This window comes from Lactuca serriola, chromosome 6 (assembly GCF_051521515.1).
Source record: "Lactuca serriola cultivar US96UC23 chromosome 6, Lser_US96UC23_V15, whole genome shotgun sequence".
NCBI lineage: Eukaryota > Viridiplantae > Streptophyta > Magnoliopsida > Asterales > Asteraceae > Lactuca > Lactuca serriola.
Genome location: NC_136413.1, coordinates 40,058,401 through 40,081,311, shown reverse-complemented (window position 1 = coordinate 40,081,311; position 22,911 = coordinate 40,058,401). Strand labels below are relative to the sequence as shown.

The 22,911-nt window shown below is 32.0% G+C and overlaps 1 protein-coding gene across 1 annotated transcript; it reads left to right on the top strand.

The window, feature by feature from the left end:
• LOC145058305 (uncharacterized) lies at nt 1-21,144 on the top strand. The gene is made up of 4 exons (XM_079006228.1): nt 1-496; nt 16,831-16,962; nt 19,471-19,955; nt 20,375-21,144. The coding sequence occupies exons 1-4, from the start codon at nt 37-39 to the stop codon at nt 21,005-21,007; spliced, it is 1,710 nt and encodes a 569-aa protein (XP_078862354.1). The 5' UTR covers nt 1-36; the 3' UTR covers nt 21,008-21,144.
• Nucleotides 21,145-22,911: the final 1,767 nt, after the last annotated feature.

The following is a 22,911-nucleotide window of genomic DNA, read 5'->3' as shown; positions in this document are numbered from 1 at the left end:
TACAACAAAATTTGTGTTCCTCTTTATAATGCATCAATGAGATGTGACTGGGAAGCTGCTAGTGTCATCCTTGGTGAACACCATGGCATAGATCTGTTGGGGTTTGCCATCACTGAAAATTATGATACTGCACTTCACATTGCATCATCCGCAAAAAGCAGCAGGTCAATGGAAATGTTTGTGGAAAAGCTAGTAAATAAGATGACAAAGGAACAATTAGAGCTCCAGAACAAAAGTTATAACACCGCACTGTGCTTAGCAGCAGCAGATAGCGCAGGAAATGTGAATATTGCCATGACTATGGTGGAGAAGAATAGGGCGCTATTAGACATCCCTGCTCGTGAAGGATTGATGCCACTTTCCATTGCTTCGAGATCAGGACAACGTAATATGGTACAACTTTTCTATGATAATTCCAACAAGATGACTGGTGAGTTTTGGACAGATCAGAACCGTAGTCAGGTTCTACACAACTGTGTAGAAGTCGATCTCTTTGGTAAGTATTTATACATTTCTTTCAAGATAAATTTTTTTGGAACGACGAGTTATTAGATGCATGGGATTGAACTCATGACTTCCTTATTACAAACACCTTGTTAGACTCCATGTTAGCCAAGTGGGCTAGCCCCAAGTTATTTTCAACATAAATTTCGTTAAAACTAAGTAACACAGTGATACGGAATATTTTCTTTGAATCCTCATTTCTGAATTCTCAACATTATATAAGAAGTTTATTGAGTGGGCTTTGGGGCAATAATGGTAGCGCTAATAATAACAATGATAATACGATAATAATTAACATAGCCTAACATATCCTGACTGTTTGAATGAGAGGGTATGTCCGAACATTTAATCTAGACTGAAACTCATGAAATAAAGATGAAGGAAGTCTCTTAGTGAAGTTGTTCGCATATTGAGAAGATGAGGGACATGAAGCACCCATAGTTGATCCATCGTGACTTTGTCACGAATGAAATGGATGTCAATCTCAAAATGTTTGGTTTGTTAATGACGAACTAGAATGGAAGAAAGATAAACCACACTTATATTATCACAATAAGCAATCGTGATAGTCAGAATTAGTTGGTGTAGTTCCAGGAGAAAATTGTGAATCCAACATGTCTTGGTGAAAACGTTGGCCACTCTGTAGTACTTCAGTATTAACTGAAATTCCCAATGTACAACATAAGATATGCAGTATAGATAAATAAAGAGGAGTCCAAACGATTAATTTCGTTACGTTTTTCCATTTAGAATCATTGAAAGCCCAATATCAATTTCGGGGAATCAGAGATGTAGAATCCACATGAAGATTGAGTTTTTGTCCCTTTTTAGAGAATCTAACACGAGATTAAATGGCCATAGCCTAAAGAGACCAGTTTGGAGGCAAGACATCAGGAGTGGTTGTTAGTTTTTGGTGTCGAGGTGATATTGGTGAGGTCTTGAGGAGATGGATTTCCAAGGAATGTTTGAGATATGGCTTTTGGTTCATAAAGTGGTTCAAGGAAATCATATGATAGTGATTTTATTTGTGTCATGTAACCGAAGGGAAAGATAGACTCATCAAATGTAACATGTCTGGATACGATTATTTTATTTTAGATAATGTTTAAACATTGATATCCTCTATGATGTGGAGGATACCCAATACAGATGCAAGGGGTCGTCCGAGGGTTAAGTTTATGGGAAATTGTGAGATAAAGATAACATAGACTAAACCTGATATGGGTGGCCATGTAAAGAGCCTCAACCCAATAGGTAGGGGGAAGACGGACATAGAAGAGTATAATATGAATGATATTGTTGATGATATAAACCATACTTTAGATTTTCCATTTTTTGAGGTGTATACAGACAAGAGAAAATGGATGTGAATGCCATTTGAATCACAAAGTTGATGGAATTGGGCATTGTCATATACTCCACTATTATCACATTGAAACATTGGTATTTTAGTTTGGAATTGAGTGCGGACATAGGAACGAAAGTGTATAAATTTAGAAAATACTTCATATTCGAATCATAGAGGATTAACTCAAAGAAAATGTGGGATTTGGTTAAGAAAAAGAGCATAATATTTAATGCTACTAATGCTTTGTATGAGTGAGGTCCAAACTTTAAAATGTATGCATTGAAAATGAATAGAAGCAACAAAATTATGAGAAATTAAATCTTGAAAAACTTGATGACTAGGATGAGTACCAAGATAATGGTGTCATGTAGATGGGGTAATAGAGAGAAACGCTTGAGGAAACAAGTTTGTGATTGAATATAAATCACCCATTCTATAAAATTTGAGGTGTTGGGTAGTCCTTCATAGACAAAATAAATTCAATAAAACATTTTTTGTCATGAGTGAAACGAAGTACATAAATTGGACTTTTAATGATATTTGGAGTAATAGGGATATGACTAATAAACAAAGTTTAGTAAGGGTTAGAGCTAGCAAGAATTGTCACCAATCTTACTAAACAAAATCATAGATCCATTACAAACTAATAGAGAAGACGATAAACAAAGAACATGAGTAGAGGTTACAATACCTGCATCAGCATGTAAATGAGATGTTGCTCAAGAAACCATATATCAATCACCATTGTTAGGCTCGTTTAACAACATAGTATTAAACATTTAAGGAAAATATGTCATTTGATCAAAATAATTTTGAGTCGATCTATTGAGCCAGATCAATAGAGGAGGGATCTGAGATTCGGATGCAACAAAATATTGTTCTTATCCATTAGAAATAATAATATTAGGTGCATTATTTGGCCCAAATAATAAGTATGGGTGGTGTTGGACCACTCGTGGATGGATGACATGGTATTAGGCCAGTTGTTGGTGGACCAGCTGCAGTTGGGTTATAAGGGTTGAAGGCTCTCTCTAGTGGTGACGACAGTAGGCTGAAGCGACAGTAGCAGGCAACGCTGTTGAGTCGAACCAGAGAAGGCTGGTTTTTAAAACTTTAGGTTTTTAAACATTAACATCATTTTATTTTACGGAATTTGGTTCAAAACATCAACCACAAGTTTAGATATTCAAATTAATATAGTTTGCGGAAACATACCTAGCATTTAAAATTAAATTTTAACAAAATGTGAGCTTGTCTCTGTTCGAATATCAAAGGTACAGTATAACTACATTACCAAAATAGGTCTTTAAAATGTGAGATGTTCACTTAACCTAGATACATGTAAACATATAATGTTAAGTTGGGGAACCTAGTTAGTTAATCCTAAAATCAACCTTTCATGGGAAACAAGGATAAGTCAACTATCCAATTTTCTTAGGTCAAGCTTCCAAAACATTTTTAAATCATAAAGTTTCCCACTTTGGGGATAATAACTCACCTTTAATAAACATGGTTTATAAAATTATAAAAATATACCAAAAGTTCCTATTATGTGATAATCCTTTTCAAAACTAATAACCATACATAAAAGTCTCATTTTGAGAAATCAAGTTTCCAAGTTGGAAAGACAGAACTCTATAAAATTAACCCAAAGGTAATCAAAGTTACAATAAAAAAAGTTAAATATTCAAAATTCTGCATAAAAGTATTAGTATTTTGATTACGAATTTCTCTAACAACTTAAATTAAGAATATCTTATATATCAAGATTTAATAAAAGGTAATTTTACCTTAGATAAACATTTCTCGATATTTCAACTCCAAAAGGATCAATTAACATACAAACACCACAAAATCCAAATAGCATATTAGTTTTAAATATGCTAAACAATTGCTTCTAAAATTCCAACAGAATTCAATATGCATTCAAAACCTTTACACATACACTATATCCAAACACTACAAGTTAGATGGTAAATTCTCTATAAGAGGCATCGCAACTAGTAAAAGGATCCCATCACTCTGGTTCCACACATATGGTAACTAGTCAAGTGTACAAGTGATTCATGCCTAGAATATCATCACATCACCACAACGCCACAACCCCACAAGTAGGGCCCTAAACACCACATGTCTCTCAAGTGCAAACCCCGTCCTATATATGTGCATACAGAAACGGGTAGAAAAAATAGATAGAAACACCACAAGGCTTCAAAGCATACTCCTTTCAAACTCAATTCAAATAATATATTATGAAATGCAAACAATCTCAAATAATCATGTAGCATGAAGGCATACTTGTCTCCACAAAACCACCAACACCAATTCAAAGATCATACATATATCATATAGCATAGAAAGCCTGTGAAGATCATATAGAGAATAAATATACTATAGAACATATTTAATTTACGAAATTATATAGGAATCATGTAACATTCAAATAACATGGTAAGCATATATATATATATATATATATATATATATATATATATATATATATATATATATATATATATATATAGGTTATTAAAACCATCAAAACTCCAAATAGGAATAACATAGGCGTCATATATCATTGAACACACAAAACACATTAATAAGTAAAACATCATTATCCAAAATAGATATATGGGACATGTATCTTGTGTATATACTCATCTCAAAAGCTTAGAAATAATTCATATACTTAAAATGTTCATTATTTATCCTTATATAGATTATAGAATCCATTTGAGACCAAAGGAATGAACCACACTCAAGATACCAAAGGAATGAACCACACATGAATTTAGGAATACGTGAAATATTAGAACTCAGTCATTATATAACATCGAGCTAACATCACATAAACTTCAAAGAAGCTCAACTTCTCCAAAACTTTATATAAACAAATTCAACCATAGATTACCAACATGGATACAAAGTGGATGAAAATAAAATAAAAATATAAACAACTTCATAACACCATTTGATTTATGAAATTTGGATCTAGAACCCCTAGAGTTAGAAAAACTTCCAAACATTAGCAAAATTTTAATAGACACAAATTAAAATATGTTTTGCAAATCCAACCATTGATGATGACCTAGATACTTGAATGGACATAAACACATCATATATAGACAAATCCAACAATTATATTCGAAATCCATAAAATTAGGGTTTGAGTTCTTCCCCAAACCTCTATAAATCTCAAGTCTAACAACTATAATGAAAGTTGGTTAAATCATAAAGTACAAACGGAATATCAACTAAAACTTGACATTAACTCCCAATAAGAACATGGAACTCGAAATTGATTATCATACAGACCTTAGAATTTGAATTTTAGAAGAAATGGAGAAGAAATTACCTTCCAACTGCTAGAACATGTAGACATTTAACCAATGCTTCAACAAGGAGCTTAAAACTTCAAAACACCATGGGAAATAGAGAAAAATATCCCACTAGGGTTTCATGGATGGAATTTTCATTCAAGAGAGAGGGAAAAGAAGAGGAGGTATAAAAATTGCAAGACTTGGATTTTTGGCAACTAAGGTCACTCTACTTCATCCTTTCGGTAGAAAGGGCACCAAAACTAACTACAAACTCTCCCAAACTATTTATTTTAATTATTATGACACAACTAAATTATATCTATCTCAAGTAAGTCCCTAAATATGAACTATGTCAATTTTTTTTGGAAATGCAAACGATTCAGTAGAAGCTTCACCATAATATTTCAATAGTGATCTCGAGTTCGAGCGTCGTTATAAGGCAAACTCATCCCCAAGGGGATTTCTAGGGAAAAATTCTCACATATGGGCATAAATTGCAAGAGGAAAATTTAACATATTCAAAGATTTGAACTCCTGACCTCAAATTCATGTGTGGTATCGAGCCCGATGCATCAATCCAGCTAGGTTAGACATCACTTGCAACTATGTCAGTTAAATGGTCAAGCATGGTTTGTTTCTCAATTTATCGTAATCTTTCCAGTTTTATTATTTTTAGGTACATATAAGTATATAAATATTCTATATGAACATTTTCATCGATAATAGTATTATTATTTTATGTGTTCACTATTTTCAATTTATTTGTTTTAATTATTTCGCAAAAAAAATATATTTTTACATGAAAATGTCTAAAATTTCTAGGCCAAAAAATAGGATGTTACTATTACAAGTCCTTACGAATGATTTCGTCCAAAAAATGACTAAACAAAAGGCTTAAGGTATAATCCAATCTCCTTTGAGCAAGTATTAGGCTTTCATGGCATAACTTATTCTCCCAAAAATAATGATATATACCAAGAACATGAAGTTTAAAGTATCTAATGTAGCTTTCATCTTGAAACTAGTGGATATGAGTCCAAATCCTTGAAAATTGTAGCACTTGATCCTCTTAGAACATTTACTAGTAATGTGCCCTTTCATCCAAACATGTAGTAGTTTATGTATTCCTTGGAACTAGTTGTACTTCAAAAATCTTGATTTTCTCTATTAGTTATTTCTTCTTGCCCTCTTTTTTTATCATGATAATTGAACTTCCTTAAGTCTTCAATAAGTTATTTTGCAATGCTCATTCCTCTTTATCCATATCCTCAAATGTTACGTATATCTTATTTAATGTACGCATAGCTATCTTAAGAGCCTTCGGTTCCCATACGTGATACGATAGTCCCATGGCAAGCCATTCATATATTGGCCTATCTTGTTTTCTTATTTAGGCTCAAGTATTCATGCAAAGTTTTTGTCAAATGCTAGAAGCTAGAAAATCACAAACGCTTTGTGTCAAACATGTTATATATATATATATATATATATATATATATATATATATATATATATATATATATATATATATATATATATATATATATTAATCTTCTCTTTTAAAAATCATTACAAATGTTTTCCATAAATTGTAACATTTGGCCACAGTACTCGACTCGACTGTGGCCAAAATTTCTCATATTCGTTATTTTTAATATATATATATATATATATATATATATATATATATATATATATATATATATATTAATCTTCTCTTTTAAAAATCATTACAAATGTTTTCCATAAATTGTGACATTTGGCCACAGTACTCGACTCGATTGTGGCCAAAATTTCTCATATTCGTTATTTTTAAGCGTGACCACAAGGTTTTTTTTTTCCTTTTGAAATGGTCACACACACATATTAGTCACACTTTATATCAAAAGTGTAACTAGGCTATTTACGAAAAAGTGTGGTTGTATGTAATTTTTCCCATAGCGCTCGACACCAATATCATGACATTGAGACTTGTATCGATTTTCGGACCCTCCATATGCTTAATCCATTAAAAATATTTGATTATGACCCCCTTTTCGTGCCTACTATTCCGGGGGAAGTTTTGGTATAAAATGAGGTCAAATAAGCCTTTCCCTAATGCCTTGTTCTTGAGTTTTTTTTAAAAGGAACGGGAGAGAAGGAAGGGAAAGAGAAGAAAAGAAAGGTTAGTAACCTTTCCTTTCCTTCTCATTCCTTTATCTTCCTTTCCCTCCCAATCATCCCAAAAGTTTGAGGAAGAAAATCTTAGAAAACAAGCCCTTTCTCCCCCTCCTAATCCCTACATTTCCTTCCATTTCCCTTCTTAAATGAAACTCAAGAATATGCCTCATTTCCTTTCATTCCATTTCTCTCCTTAAGAAAACTCAAAAACACACCTTTCCTTCTATTTCCTCCCCCCTTCATTCTTTAAAAAGGCTCAAGAACAATGTGTAAAGGCATCTCGCTTCTTGTAAAATTTTTGTCTTAACTTCAGATGATGATAAGTTCTTCATACGAACTCGGATTTTGGCAAACTTATATCCACAAAATAGTCTCAGAGTGAGCTACAACTTTCATTTTTACAACCTTTTGCTAAAAACTTATAATTTTTCTATTATAATGAAATAAGTACAAGGATGTACATATTAAATTTTCAAAAACATTGTTGCTTCACTATTTGAGTTCACTATTGAATGTATCTAGACTGAATACATCTTATAACACATAGTTTGTGATCAATATCTTACATAAACTTCAAAATGATATTACCTTTTAATCGAGTTAAATAACAAACTTAATTTGTTTATAACCTAAAGTAAAACCGGCGGTTACTTGTTCAAAGATTGTTTAAACATATATCAACAAATTGGAAACCTGATTCCATTTTGTGGGATTTGAAAATGGAATTCTGATTTTTATGGATTGATCGTACTTGGTGCCTCGAACAATGATAATGGAATCCACAATTAGAGAGAATGAAAATCTTGATGCAAAAAATAATTGTATGTCCGTCAGGACCACACCATATATTTATAACATTATGTGTAACCGCAACGTAACCATAATTATTGGTGGTTACATTCCTGAATTCTACAAAATTAACTTTGCTCCCTAGACTTACTTTAAATGCCATAGACCCACAAATAAAGTTAGATCACATATTAGGTCCAACATATTTATTGTGATTTACAATGAATATACTTATACATGTCAAATTGCATTTATTATTATGTATGCACATTATGTGAAGTCCATATTCTTACAATCTCCCACTTCAAGTCCACAATTAGATGCTTACATAATAAAAACTTAACCGATATATACATCATTATAACTAATCATACTTGTAAACAACTTTAGAATCATAATCTAATTCAATCTTGTCCATTAGGTTTATTAGCACACATGGAGTAGTCATTGTCATTGTGAAACTAAACTCACACTAATTAGATATGCTAATTCGATTACACGACCCATATTAAGTGTACATGTGTAGCAAGGAAGTTACATGAAAAAATGACTTGTACATATTTATTTCCATGTAGTCCATAAATATCCAAATAAGAATAAAGCTCAAAGTAAACAGTAATAAAAAAAAAAAAATAAACTTGAAATTTAATATATATGCATATGATTAAAAAAGTCACAAAATTAAAAAATAATTTCAAGCATCAATGTAAAATGCAAACTCCCAATAAATTAATTCCCATAAAATTCCATAACACCCATATGATCAATATGTTGATTAAAAATTGTATGTGCCATTGCCTTAGTAAGTAGATTTCCAAGCATGAAGTTTGTCATTATATGTATGTACTACTATAACCACTTTTAACTCTTTTTATATAATAAAGAGAACTTAATGTCTATCTTTTTAGACTTAGACAAGCTTATGTTGTTATTTGAACATAAGATTGTTGCTAAGTTTTCAAATTATAGCTTAAGAGGCCTTCACATACCTTGTATTATTTACAATTAATCCATATAACATGATTGGATGCTTCGTCAGATGAAACATATTCGTCTTTTATGGTAGAATATGTGAATGGTGTCCACTTATACTTGACCAAGAAAACTCTCATCCAGCTATTAGATATATATATATATATATATATATATATATATATATATATATATATATATATATATATATATATATATCGATGTCGATTTGTAGTTGTCTTGGCATCCATCAAATTTGGAACCAGTAAGTCCAATGATATCATGTTTTTTTTTTTGACTTTTTGAATATGTGCATATAATCCTTCCTTCCCTAAAGATATCGTAAGACCATTTAGGCTGCCACCAAATGTTCTCTTCCTAGATTGCTTTGCTATATTGCCATCATTCCCATCACCTATCTGTTGTCAAGATGCAAGTAGACATGTGCATATATCATACCTCTTACCATAAAAGAATATTTGGCTGAATTCATGAACTTTGATTCTATTTTACTGTTCAGGTACTGTTTTAAACTTAGTTTATCTCCTTTAGACACAAGAGTATCATGCGGTCTACGATTTTTCAAGACAAATCGTTCCAACACCTTTTGAATGTAAGATTTGTTTTGTGAAAATCCAAGAACTCCCCATAAACAACCATATTGAATTTGTATTCCTAGAATGAAAGAAACTTATTGAGTTCTTTCATTTCAAATTCTTCCAAAAAAAATTAGTTTCATGAAGCAACTCTACATCATCAAAACTTTAACCATAAAGTCATTATGCCTATAACTTCAACTACATATATATATATATATATATATATATATATATATATATATATATATATATATATATATATATACTTTTCGTCAATAAGTACGCCTTAAGGTGTCCAGGCAACCTTGCATATATTTATTGTTATATGAGTTATAGCACTAGAATCCACCCACCAAGTAAATCTAGGTACTTAAACCAAATTTGTTGGGTTTAATTTTGTTCCAAAATTGGTTTAAAAAATGATCCAAATAGCGAGGAAAGAAAAATAATTTTGAACAACATAAAACTATTTTATAACCCATCAAGGTTCCATTTGCATGAAGAGAAAGATTAAAATAAAATAACCATATGAGGTTCAAGAGTAACAACATTTTAACTCCTTCATCCTCTTGAAAGGTTGGAAGTTGATGAAAATAGAAATAACATAATGTAGAGTTCCTCTAGAGGTATCTGCCAACAAGCTTGCAACAACAAGTATGCTAGTACACTCTTGTAAATTTAAGTTCATAATCCTTTAAGACAAAAGCTGATTTTGTTTTAAGGAAATAATAACTTTTCTTTACTAATTAACTTAGAGAGAATTTTTGTGTGTATGTATGTACTTTTTGGCCCATACATAAAGAAGTGAAAAAAATATGCAACCCACATGCAAATATACTATCTCTTATGACTTTAGGATATGTAAGTCCCAAATTTGCTTGATGTATCAATCAGATTCAATTGATGGTGTGGAATCCCAATCAATTGGATGATGCAAGATCAAAGTGAAGAAAAAGGAGAAGAAGAAGACTATGAACTTGATGAATCTTCAATGTTTATATGATTAGAATGAAGCTCCAACATACAAGATCCAAAAACACACACTAGTTCGCTCTCTAACTTTCTCTCTCTAGCACATGATATGAATGAATGCTCCTCTCTAGCCATACACACTTATGACTCCACTAACACTATATATATATATATATATATATATATATATATATATATATATATACATAAGACCAATTCCAAAATACAAGGCCTTCACTGAAAACCCATTAGTTGACCGAAAACACATGCGTTTTCGGTCCAAGCTATAAATAAATCAATAATATTTTCGGCCCAATACTAAAAACAATAAATGCAAAGAAAAGCAAAGTGTACACCATATTTTTGACCCAACAATCTTCCCCCTTGGTTTGTAGCTTTATTTTCTTTTAACCCAACAAACTCCCCTAAAAATGAAGCTGGATTTTCTTGTCAATCTTCATTTGGAGCTTGGCTTCAGCTTTAATCTTCAATTTCTTCACAACTTCAAGATGAACAACTGAATCTTCTAGCTGAATGACTTCATCTTGAAGGGATGGGCATTTCTTCAGAATTTGGCTTTAAACGAACGTTGGGTTTGGCGGCTTTATGTAGAGATTCTTGAAAATCAACACTTTCAGCTTGAGAATCTTCAGAGAGAACAGAGAACGAACTTTTGGATCACTTCAGCAAGTACATAGATAGCAACAAATTAACTGAGAAAGCTTCAATGCAATCTGTCACATAATCTTCTAGTGCAGCTTCGCCTTGCTTTTGGGGTTGAAAATTGTATGTTGAAAGAATAATCTTCATTTCTTGTTCCTTCGAATGAAAATTCTTCGACAACCACGGATGAAGCCTTAGCTTAGAAAATATCGATACAGTCTCCATGAGTCTCATCTACATCTGAATTCACTTTTCAAGACAAAGAAAATTTGAGATAAAAATAAAAATTAAAAGTAAACTTTGCCCACTAAGAAATAAAAATAAAAGTAAAATATGCTCAAAAACAATATTTTTGGGATTTTTGATTTTTCAGAAAAAAAATAAAAACAGAAAGAAACATATTTTTGTATTTTTGAAATTTTATAATTTTATAATTTGTTTTTGATTTTTTTTAGTTCTCCCCCTAAATTTGTGCATATAAGAAAATATGAACAAATTTAACCAAAAACAAAAGTAAAATACAAAATGTAAATTTTTTTAATTTTGATTTTTCTAATTTTTTTAATTTCTCCCCCTTAAATTGAGCACGGGGAAGAAATATAATAATTACGCAAAATTAAAAGAAATTTGTTTTTTAAAACGAATCATTTTAAGAAAAACTCAGGAGCATCAAAAGAATTCAAACCGAAAGATAGCAATTGAGGACGCAAGCAGCAACGAATTCAGCCTTAGCTGTGTTTCAATCTCGGAACAGATCCGGAAATTCTTCACATCGTTAAGCACAAACCCCATTTGTGATCCTTTCCTTTCTTCCTTTCTCGCAACAGACACATACTCTCAAACAAAGTTCTGAATGTTGTACGGTTGAGAGATGCCTCCTATCAAGTGCCTGGAACAACTACTATCAACAAACCAAAGTCTAATGATATGCCTCCATAGCTGCTCCGATACTGAGCGGGATCAGTTGGTCTTTGGAACCCAGTCCATTTTGAAACTGGGTCGACCTTTGTCATGTACACAAGGTACTTTCTCCCATGATATATCCTGCTTATCACAAACAGAAGATGAAGAAATATTAGAGTCATTAAAAGATTTGGGAGATTGAACATTTGGTACCCATCTGTAGTCGGGTTTAACCCATTTCTTGTTCGAGAGGATGGGTGCCTCAGAACTTTATTTTAAACTTGAAGCCGATCTTCGAGATGACTTTGATCTAACTGATCTTAGTTTCACCAGAGCATCTTTTGGATAGGACTTATTGGCCGACATTCCCTTCTTGTTCTTGGGAGTTGATTTCTTGGTCTTCTTTGCATTCCAGTCACTATTTAGCAATTGTGACCACAAAGGGTTTCTTTTGAAATATCTCCCTCTTAGTGCTTTCTGCCACCCTTGTGCATAGTAGGGAACATATGCACGATTAGGACAATTTCTGGCAATGTGTCCAGGTGTTTCACGGTGAAAACATGTCTTTTTCTTCACGTAGGAGTTGTTTCTTCCTACCCCTGGTGGCATGACCTTGCCTCGTTTCTGATTGTTCCCACAGGCACACTTGCAGCAGACACTCTGTTTAGCTTGTGTTGGTGGTCTGTATTTACCAATAACAGGTTGATCAGAAGTAACTGAGTTAAAAGCAACATATTCAAATTTCAAGGAGACATTGGTTTGTTCAATAGTGTTCTCCTTGTTCTCGTCTTCCGCTACTTTACCTGCACAAGAAGTAGAGTCATCATAAACGTTCACCTCAATATCCTCAGTTGGCCCAGATTGTTCAGTAATAACTGAAGCCGGTATAGGGGTTTGGCTATACTGAGTAGGAACTTCTTCCTCATTGGTTTCAAGGGGTGTGTTATAGTTGTCATTAAAGGGAGGTGGTACACTGTGATACCCTAGACTCTTATTTTGATTATCCTTAAAAGTTAGTTGTTTTTCAATCATTGATGCAACTACCTCACTTGACACATCAAATTTCTTAAATTTGAATTCAACATCTTTATATTTAGATTTTAATGCATCAAGTTCGACAGTTAATTCAGCAAGTTGTCTCTTAACATAGTTATAGTTTTCACATTTGATGCTATATTCCTCTTGAAGCTTTCGAAAATCCTTAGTTTTGGTTTCTAGTTTTTCTTTCAGAGGTTTCTAACCTTTCGTAAGGGTATAGCCTTCTTATTTGAAGTCCTCATTTTCTCTTTTTAATAAATCGATTTGATCTCGGAGAAATTTAATAGTAGTTTCACAAGATTGAGAGCATGAAACTTCATTGATCTTGGTGTTTAAAGAAGTCATTGTTTAACAAAAATGCCCTTTGACTTGAAACCAAGAAAGTCAACCTTAAAAGTCAAACTTAAAAAGTAAAACATGAAAAGTCAAACCGAAAGGCTAACTTGAAAATTTGAAATTTAAACGAGAAAGTCAAAATTTAAAGTCAAAGGTCAAACTTGAAAGTCAAATTCAAAATTTTAAGGTCAAAAGTCAAAATTGATAGTAAAAAATTTAAAACCAAAATTTTGGGTACAAAATGGAATTTAAAAATTCAAAAAATTGATTTTGGGCTGAAAGTGTTAAAATTGCAAAACTGGAACCGAAGTAACGAGTCTTTTTTAATTAAATCGGGAAGGAGAATAATGTGTGGCTTGCTAGATGAGTTAGAAGCGGCATTTGTTGCATTTTCAGGAGACCTGGGTTCGATCCTCGCAACCCCCAAAATCCTTTTAATTATTCGCTGCACACGCGAGGATCGCACACGTGGGCCGATAAGAGGCTCTGCTGACCGTGGGCCGAACTCCTGCTGGGCCGAAGATCCGTGGGGACCGTAAACGAGGACTGGACGCAAACGAGGCTGGACAGAACACGTGCGCGAACTCCGCACCGCAAACTCTCCTCGGCCATAAACGAGCTTCGGACCGCAAACAAGTTTTCAGCCTTAAAAGCTTCTTCTGACCACAAACCCATCGCAAATTACGTCAAAAACCAACGTTTTTCACCTTTTTAAGCCTAAAACTCGTTTATATATATATATATATATATATATATATATATATATATATATATATATATATATATATATAGGCATTGACCAAAAACCCATTAGTTGACCAAAAACACATGCGTTTTCGGTCCAAGTTATAAATAAATCAATAATATTTTCGGCCAAAGACTAAAAACAATAAATGCAAAGAAAAACAAAATATAAACCATATTTTTGACCCAACAATATACCATACTCTTTAACGATAAAAAAAAACATGGAACATGTATTAGATATTGCTAGTCAATGAATGGATGAAAACCAACACAGTTGAATTAAATAATAGTCATACAAAGTTATTAAATCATTTAAATAAGTAATACATAGTTGGATTAATTCATACCTTACGAATTAAATTAACATAAAATCTTATTTTATCATAAAATAATAAATACAAGAGTTATAGTATTTTAACCTTAATCAACTTCATGAACTAAAAAGATCCATTTGGTGTCTACTTGTTCTTAGTGAGACTTTATAATATCATATGTTATTAACAATGTTATTTTATGTTTATTTTTATGTCATATAAAACCATCAAAATTAACATATGTACGACGTACCTTCCTTTACATTCCAAACATAATGTTTTGGGCAATATTTCTTAAAATAAAAAGAATCCTTACAAAAGAAAATTTTAATTCGTTATTGTGATTAGAACCATTTCGCTTATTGTTGTGTTCTTAATCAACAATATTTTTACCTTTCTTCTTCTTACCACCCTTTTAATAATTTGACGCAAAATGAGAACTTTCGATCGTATGTTGATTTATCATATTTCCTCTTGCACCAAGTGGGAGATAAATTCATTCGGTGTATATTTATCTTTTTGACCATTCTAAATTACCGCAAAGGAAATTTATTGATTGTGGAGCTAACTGATGAAGCATTATGTACATCGGTTGATTCCATAAGAAACAAATTTAACAAACTTAACTCACATATACAATGTAAAAATGAATTTCATGAAAGTAAGAAAAATAACACCTTATGATATCAAAATGAAAGCAACATTGAGTCTTTTATTAGGACAAGAGTCAACTTGCAATTGATTTTCTTGATGTGGTAATTAAAAAATGAGTCTTTTATTAGGACAAGAGTAACTTGCAATTGATTTTCTTGATGTAGTAATTAAAAAATGATAATTTCCAATGGGACTACTTAATATTCTAATATGTATTAACAAAAATTGCCATCATTCTGTTGCCACATGCCTAATTGGCATCTAAAACAAGGATGATGGAATCCACAATTAGAGAAAATAGAAATATTGATGCCAAAATTAACCATATGTCAATCAAGACCGCACCCATAAATTTATTGAACCATGTGTTACCACCAATGTAACTAGTGCACAAACAGAAGAAAATATTGAATGTGTTGATTCTTATAAAATACCCAAGATAATACCAAGCCACATTGATTCATTGAATACATTGACTTGGGCTTCAAAGTCTGGTTACGAACGCAAAGAATTTTGGGAGGAAAAATGAAAGCTCATAAAACTCATGAATGAGCATATATATTACAACATGAACATATAAATAAAAAGAGATTTAAATAGTCCATAAAAGAATCATGGGTCAAACACAAACCCAAAAGCAAAATCTAAAAATTATAAAAAAAACATAAAAACTTCTATAACTCCACTTAGAAAGATATTTTTCTAGAAACTTATTGTGAGGTGCTTCTTGGTTTAAGTTTCGATTTAATTTATTGTAAGCCTAAAATAGAGTCACATGGCCAATGTTATGGCTATTTTCATGAAGCCCAATGTTATGATTATTTTCATGAAGCCCCTTTAATCAATCATTCAATCATGGACCTTTAACGAACACGAGCGTGCCTAATTACTAATGCTAGGGCCCACATCAGTAACCATCATTATTAGTGGTTATATTTTAGAAAGGGTGTTGCTAATAAGACACCCCTTGGACACCATATTGACCACTTTTAAAAAAGTCAACCAATAATTAACTGTTTATAATCAGCTTTTTCGAAAAACAATGTAATTTCAGCTAATAAAAACATTTAAAAAATTGATTAGGGTGTCCATATTGCAATATAGAGTGTCTATTTAGCCAACCTTATACCGAGCCAACTTTAGTCCTCACACTCACTCTAAATGGCATAGACCCGTATAGAGTTGTGTTTGTTCTATGTCTCGTGTTTCATTAGCTTGTATAAATAGAGTTATGTGTTGTCTTTTAATGATTGTTTCGGTAGTGAAAATAGAATACCCATTGTGATTATGTTTGCATTAATTTGTTTGATGTGTAATGTAAAGACTAGAACTTTCCTATTAAATTTCACGCGTTTTGTTTAATAAGCTTGTATACATAGAGTTGTGTGTTGCATTTTAATTATTATTTCGGCTAGTTGAAAACAAAAATCTTATGTGGTTTTGTTTGATGTTAGTGATAAATTTGTAATGTTAACCTTACCTCATTAACTTATTGTTTAATTTTTTTGTAGATGTTTCCCTGAAAATAGTTACAGACTGGCCAACCCTCACCGCTAACAAGGAATTACTCGGATTGTTAGCTCGAAGGACCGAAGCATTTGGATTAATAAAACCACCATTTTTTAGGAGAGCCTTACATAAAAGTGAGTATCTCTTCGCCTAACCTGTTCATAGACTAACTAGCCTTATTTTGGTTCCAGTTTGGCTTATATGCTTTTTTGAGGGTAATCTATAATATAGGGTTGGTTAAAAAGATATATTATTTTATTATATAAACATCCTAATTAATTTTTAAAATATTTTTATTAGCTGAAATTGCATTGTTTTTTGAAAAATCTAACTGTAAGTAGTTAATTATATGTTGATTTTTTATAAAAGTCTCAATGAGGTGTCTAAGGGATGTTAACTTTGAGTGTGTGTGTATATATATATATATATATATATATATATATATATATATATATATATATATAAGTTCAGTTGAAAAAATAAAAAAAGGTTAAGAATTGAGAAATCATTTTCAATGAGATATCTAAGGGGTGTTAACTTTGAGTGTTTGTGTGTGTATGTGTGTGTGTGTGTGTGTGTATATATATATATATATATATATATATATATATATATATATATATATATATATATATATATAAGTTCAGTCGAGAAAATAAAAAATGTTGAGAAATAGAGGAATCATTTTCAACAATCATTTATTTTTGCCGCAAAACCCTCCGTTGTACTCACGAAAAGAAAAATGAATACACATGTGTTTTTCAAAGTTGTAATATGTTTCCTTAAACTATTCTTATCATTATCTTAATATATCCAAATAACTTTTTTTTTTGATTTTTTAAATTTTTAATAAGCTGTTTTGATCAAAATTTTATTTTAAATACATCAAAGTTCATAATTTTTTATTCTCCATAAATAGACATTCATATTGATATAGTTTTAACATAAAATAATTTTTTTAGTTTCAGCTTTCGTTATTTATAAATGAATAAAAGTGTATCGGATTTTTATTATTGTAGATTCATTATTCACTTATGATTAAAACGAATGTTTAACTTTTTTTACTGTTTAAGTATCATTCATATGTGAATATAACATCATATAAAGTTTTTTCTTATCTAACATATTTTTAGTGGGTAAATTACAACAATCGTCCCTTGTGTTTCAAAAATTAACTCAGATCGTCCTTCTTTTGTTTTAAACTTGCATGTTTCATCCCTGATATGCAATTTTGTTGCACGTTTAGTCCATATCAAAGCTAAAATAACCGTTATTCCTTTTATGTATTTCTTTTCCAATTAAACTAATGTTATTATTATTATTAATTTGAAAAAAATAGAAAAATAATAGCCCAACCTATTCCCATCCACCTACCCTAAAAATATAACCTACTATATCTTCACCTTATTTTTCTCTTAGACCAATCCTAAGCATCTGCATTACCACTACGAACAAACCACCAGACCACTGGTCGCTGAAGATGGAGACCTCACCGGAGCACCACAATATCTGATTTCCTTCTTTTTTCTATGTCTGGAAACAATGCTGACGATGAAAGAAAGGATTCCAATTGTTTGTGAAGTTTTGTTGCAAGTTTCTTTCTTGTTCTTGGTTTATGGTTTCGATGATAATTCCAAGAGGAGATTGTGCTTGAGATTAGAAATCATTTGATTTCCCATCCTTAGTAACCAAGGCTCAACCACCATTGTTGAATGCTTGACGTCCCCAAGCTTCATCAAGTCGTTGGAGATGGTGACTTTGTGGGTTCTTGATCTTCTTCTCCGGTGACCTGTGGTTTCCTTAGCCCACTATGTCTTATCCTCACTCATAGATCTGCTCCATTTATAAATTACTGACACTCGATTTTTGCAAGAGGGTTTTTAGATTTGAGTTTTGGATTTTCCGATTTGATGTGGTTTGATTTGAAGGTTTTGGGTTTTAGATTTATGGTTTGATTTTAAGGTTTCTGGAATAGAGAGTGAGAGATGGTATGATATAAGGGGTGACCAGAGGTTGCTGGTGATCGGAGGTGGCTGGTGGTTGGAGGTGGTTGATGGACAGTTGTGGAAGGAATCTGTTTAAGGAGTGGTGGTAGGGGTAATCTACTAATCTGTGGAGAATCTTGTTACGGGAGAAATGTAGAAATGGAAGAGGAAGTGTGGGGATATTTGTTTTTTCTTTTAATTTAGAAATGAGAAATAAATAAAAGAAAATGAGAAAAAAATACTAAGGGAAAAATAGTCATTTCATGTCAATAGGGACGAAGAGTGCAAGTTTTAAACAAACGAGAGATGGTGCAAATTAATTTTCGAAAATTAGGACTAAACATGCTTTTTAGCATGTGCACGAAAGACTATTGGTGTAATTTACCCTATTTTTAGTCATATGTGAATAAAAGTGTATCATATTTTTATAAAAATATATTCGTTATTCACTTATGAATAAATCGTTTAAGTATTATTCATATATGAATAATCACATGTTATATTTATATATGAATAAAATTTGTATTAGCTCTCCTCACATGTTATATTCATATGTAAATAAAACATTTATCATAATTTTGTTACAGTTCATTTATTATTCATATATGAATAAGTAATTCAAATATTCAAAACACTCTCTCTTTTGTTGGGTTTCAGTTTGTGCAGTCATTTGGATGAAGATTGGACCTGCAGAAAAACCGAGTGACGCCATGCAATTACTTAGAATCATCTGCGGAAATATTATGAAATTGCCAAAGGCTAAAACTGACGACCTTATGGGAAACGTAACAAATGAGCGGGGACTTCCAACGCACTCACTGCAACCACTATTTATTGCTGCCGAAATGGGAAACACCGAATTTGTAGTGGAGCTCATTCGCCAATATCCAGATTTATTATGGAAGAGAAATGACGATAACCAAACTATATTTCATGTTGCTGTCTTACATCGTCATGTGAGTATCTATAATCTTCTGCATGAGATTGGCTCGATGAAGGATATGATAACATCTGTCGTGGACAAGAATGGAAATAATATGTTGCATCTAGTTGGAATGGTGGCAAACGGACATGAACGTGAAGATAATTCAGGAGTCCGTCTACAAATGCAACATATGCAACGTGAAGTGTTATGGTTCAAGGTACTTCTTTTGGCCAACATTACCGGTTCCTTTCTCGATGAGCAAGGCTGTTCTTGAGGAATTAAATTCCTCAAAGGCCCAAGAAAAGCCGAAAAAGGGCCCCCTATCGTTATTATAAGTTTTTGCTTTTAAATAAAAATATATAATAAAAAAAATTGAGTCTTGTGCAACTGTCCACTTTGCCCCCTCAACGCCCCCATGTCGATGAGTGGTAGTGTTATATAAGTGAAAACTAGTTATTATAACTATAGAAAGAAATTTACTTGTCCTTTTTTTGTTTTTATATTAATACCTTGGAGATATCTACTTGTTCGATACTTCTCTGCCTGGTTATTTCATGATGAATGTGACATGCTCAAAATGTATGATGCCAAATCTTATGTTTCATGTGGCGTCCTCTAAAACATTAATTTGTGCAGGAAGTAAAAGATATGATCCCTCCTTCTTATCGGAAAATGAAGAACAAAAATGATCGAACACCAAAACAATTGTTCAAGAGTGAACACGACTATCTACTCTTAGCGAATGAGAAATGGATGAAAGACACGGCTAACCAGTGCTTGCTGATTGCTGCACTCATAGCTTCCACAGGATGCTCAGCAGCTTTTGCAGTTCCAGGTGGATACAACCAGAACACTGGTATGCCTATCTTTCTTCACAATCGACCTTTCATATTCTTCAACATATTAAATGCCATTTCTGTGGTATTCGCTGCCTATTCGATCCTCATATTCTTATCCATTTTCATATCTCGCTATACTGAACATAACTTCTTGGAATCATTGCCCAAAAAATTGATGAGAGGTCTGTCAGCACTTTTCTTCTCAGTCGCCAACATGGCGGTAGCTTTTCTTGTTGCTTTCTTCTCATTTTGGCAGGGCGAGTTGATTTGGGTACCACTTTTTATCAGCTGTTTTATTTTCATGCCAGTCATTTTATATGTGAGACTGCAATATGAAGTTCTAATGGATGTTTATTACTCAACATATGGTTCAAGGAATCTCTTCCGGCCAAAAAAGCTTAGGCTATACCACCAAAATCCAAGGTTGTAGTTACTTGTTTTTAGTGTAAATTTCGTTTCAGATTGTGATTGTATAGTAGATGCTTTCTGTCAATTCGAAGATTGTGATGGGTGGATGTTAATATACTTTTTAAACTCAAATGTTATGAATTTGAAACGCCAAATATATTTATGAACATCTCGATGTTTCAACCGTTTAAAGAAGAAGAATGCGGTTGGAAAATATTCTAGTTTTTTAGTTTATCACAACAAGTTTCCACCTATCATCTAATTCATTATAGTTCTTTTCACTTTTTTACAACAATTTTCTACCAATTTTCTTAAACACAAAACATATTAACTTCAATTTTCTCCACTTTTAAAAGTTGTTTTTTGAAGTTAAAAAATATATTATTCCTAAACTACCCCCAAATATCATATATGTTCCTAACAACACTTGAAACCTCAACTTCAAAAACAGGAACAAGACCTGATACTGATACTGATACTGATACTGATACTGTTGATACCGCTAGCTAAAAGTTATTTGGTTTTTTAAGTTAATTTACTCTCTGTTGTGAATGTGTAAAGTCCCGACGTCTAATTACTTTTTTAAGCGTATATAATATTTTTCAAAGAAAAAAAAAACTTAATAGTATTATAAAATAATAATCATTATATTACAACAGACGGGATTAATATATTTAACTGATTAAACATTTCGATTATCAACTATAGTAAATTAATTAATTTTGTCATCCAAACTAATATTAGGTTCAAGATAAATCATTTAATTTTTACCATATTAATTTGAATTTTTTGAATTTATTAATTATTATAGATTAATATTAACGATTTCGATTACTTTTTATCAAAGTTTATAAATAACGTCAGGTGTGACATGACGGTAATGTCAGGCTTCAAGCTTTTACAAGCTATGGCGAGCCACGCCATTTGTAAGACGTAATTTAATGCGACAATTTTGTATAAAATTAAAAATTTTGTATAATTCTTATATATATATATATATATATATATATATATATATATATATATATATATGACTCAAGACGACATTTTGGTAAAGTGTGACATCAACTACAAACTTTGGAGTCATGATGAATTTTTTAGAACCTTGATTTTTATTTATAGGCTTAGCGCTTCAAATTTTTACCTAAACATTAGATAAATTATTGGGAACTGAGTAATTTAGACTTATTTTGTGATTATTTTCTAAAAAATAACCACAATAAATTCGATTTTGTGAATAACCATCGTCTCCGTAATGGGACATTCTAGAGTCAAATTCAGACTTTTTACTTGGCCCAGCCCATCAAATACATTCCGGAATGACCATTTCAGATTAATCTGACTTGTTCTTGATATTAATCAATTTAACGACCCAAATCTTCTAAGCATCTATTTTAAGGGTTTTATCAAAGTTTTATCTTACAATGCGGAGTTCTACTCTAATTAAAACATTTACATCCTAGGAATAATCACGGGTGTATAGTAAAATCTTGCATACAAATTAGAACAACAAGGAAATACATAAATAGCATCGTAATGTCTAAGTCTTCTTTGTTCTCCTGTCTTCTCTTCTGGTACAACGAGTGCTACAACCTGAACCTGCAAAATATAAACTTTTTGCCATGTCATGGTATTCTATCCCCATTAGCAACCTACTTTGGCAACCACGTCGTGACACCCATATACCCGCACCGCAAAGAAAAGTACGTTGTTATTCTTTCTTACATAGGACACTCATCGCAACGTGGCATTCAGCCCTTCGCACCGCGGTTTCTGCTTGACAGCGGCCCTTGGCCGATTCAATTCCAATCTTTGGGACATTTTTGTCCCAACTTCTATCCTCCATATCTTCTTCGTTTCTTACCTATTTTCGATGTTCTTTATATCTACATGAAGGTGGGAACATGCTCTACACACATGTTAAGT

Bases quoted from the DNA above. Each gene is read 5' to 3' on its own strand.
- LOC145058305 (XM_079006228.1), top strand. From the start codon at position 37: ATGAGATGTGACTGGGAAGCTGCTAGTGTCATCCTTGGTGAACACCAT. The intron at 497-16,830 runs GTAAGTATTTAT...ATTTTTTTGTAG, and splicing joins TGTAGAAGTCGATCTCTTTG to ATGTTTCCCTGAAAATAGTT. The intron at 19,956-20,374 runs GTACTTCTTTTG...TAATTTGTGCAG, and splicing joins GTGAAGTGTTATGGTTCAAG to GAAGTAAAAGATATGATCCC.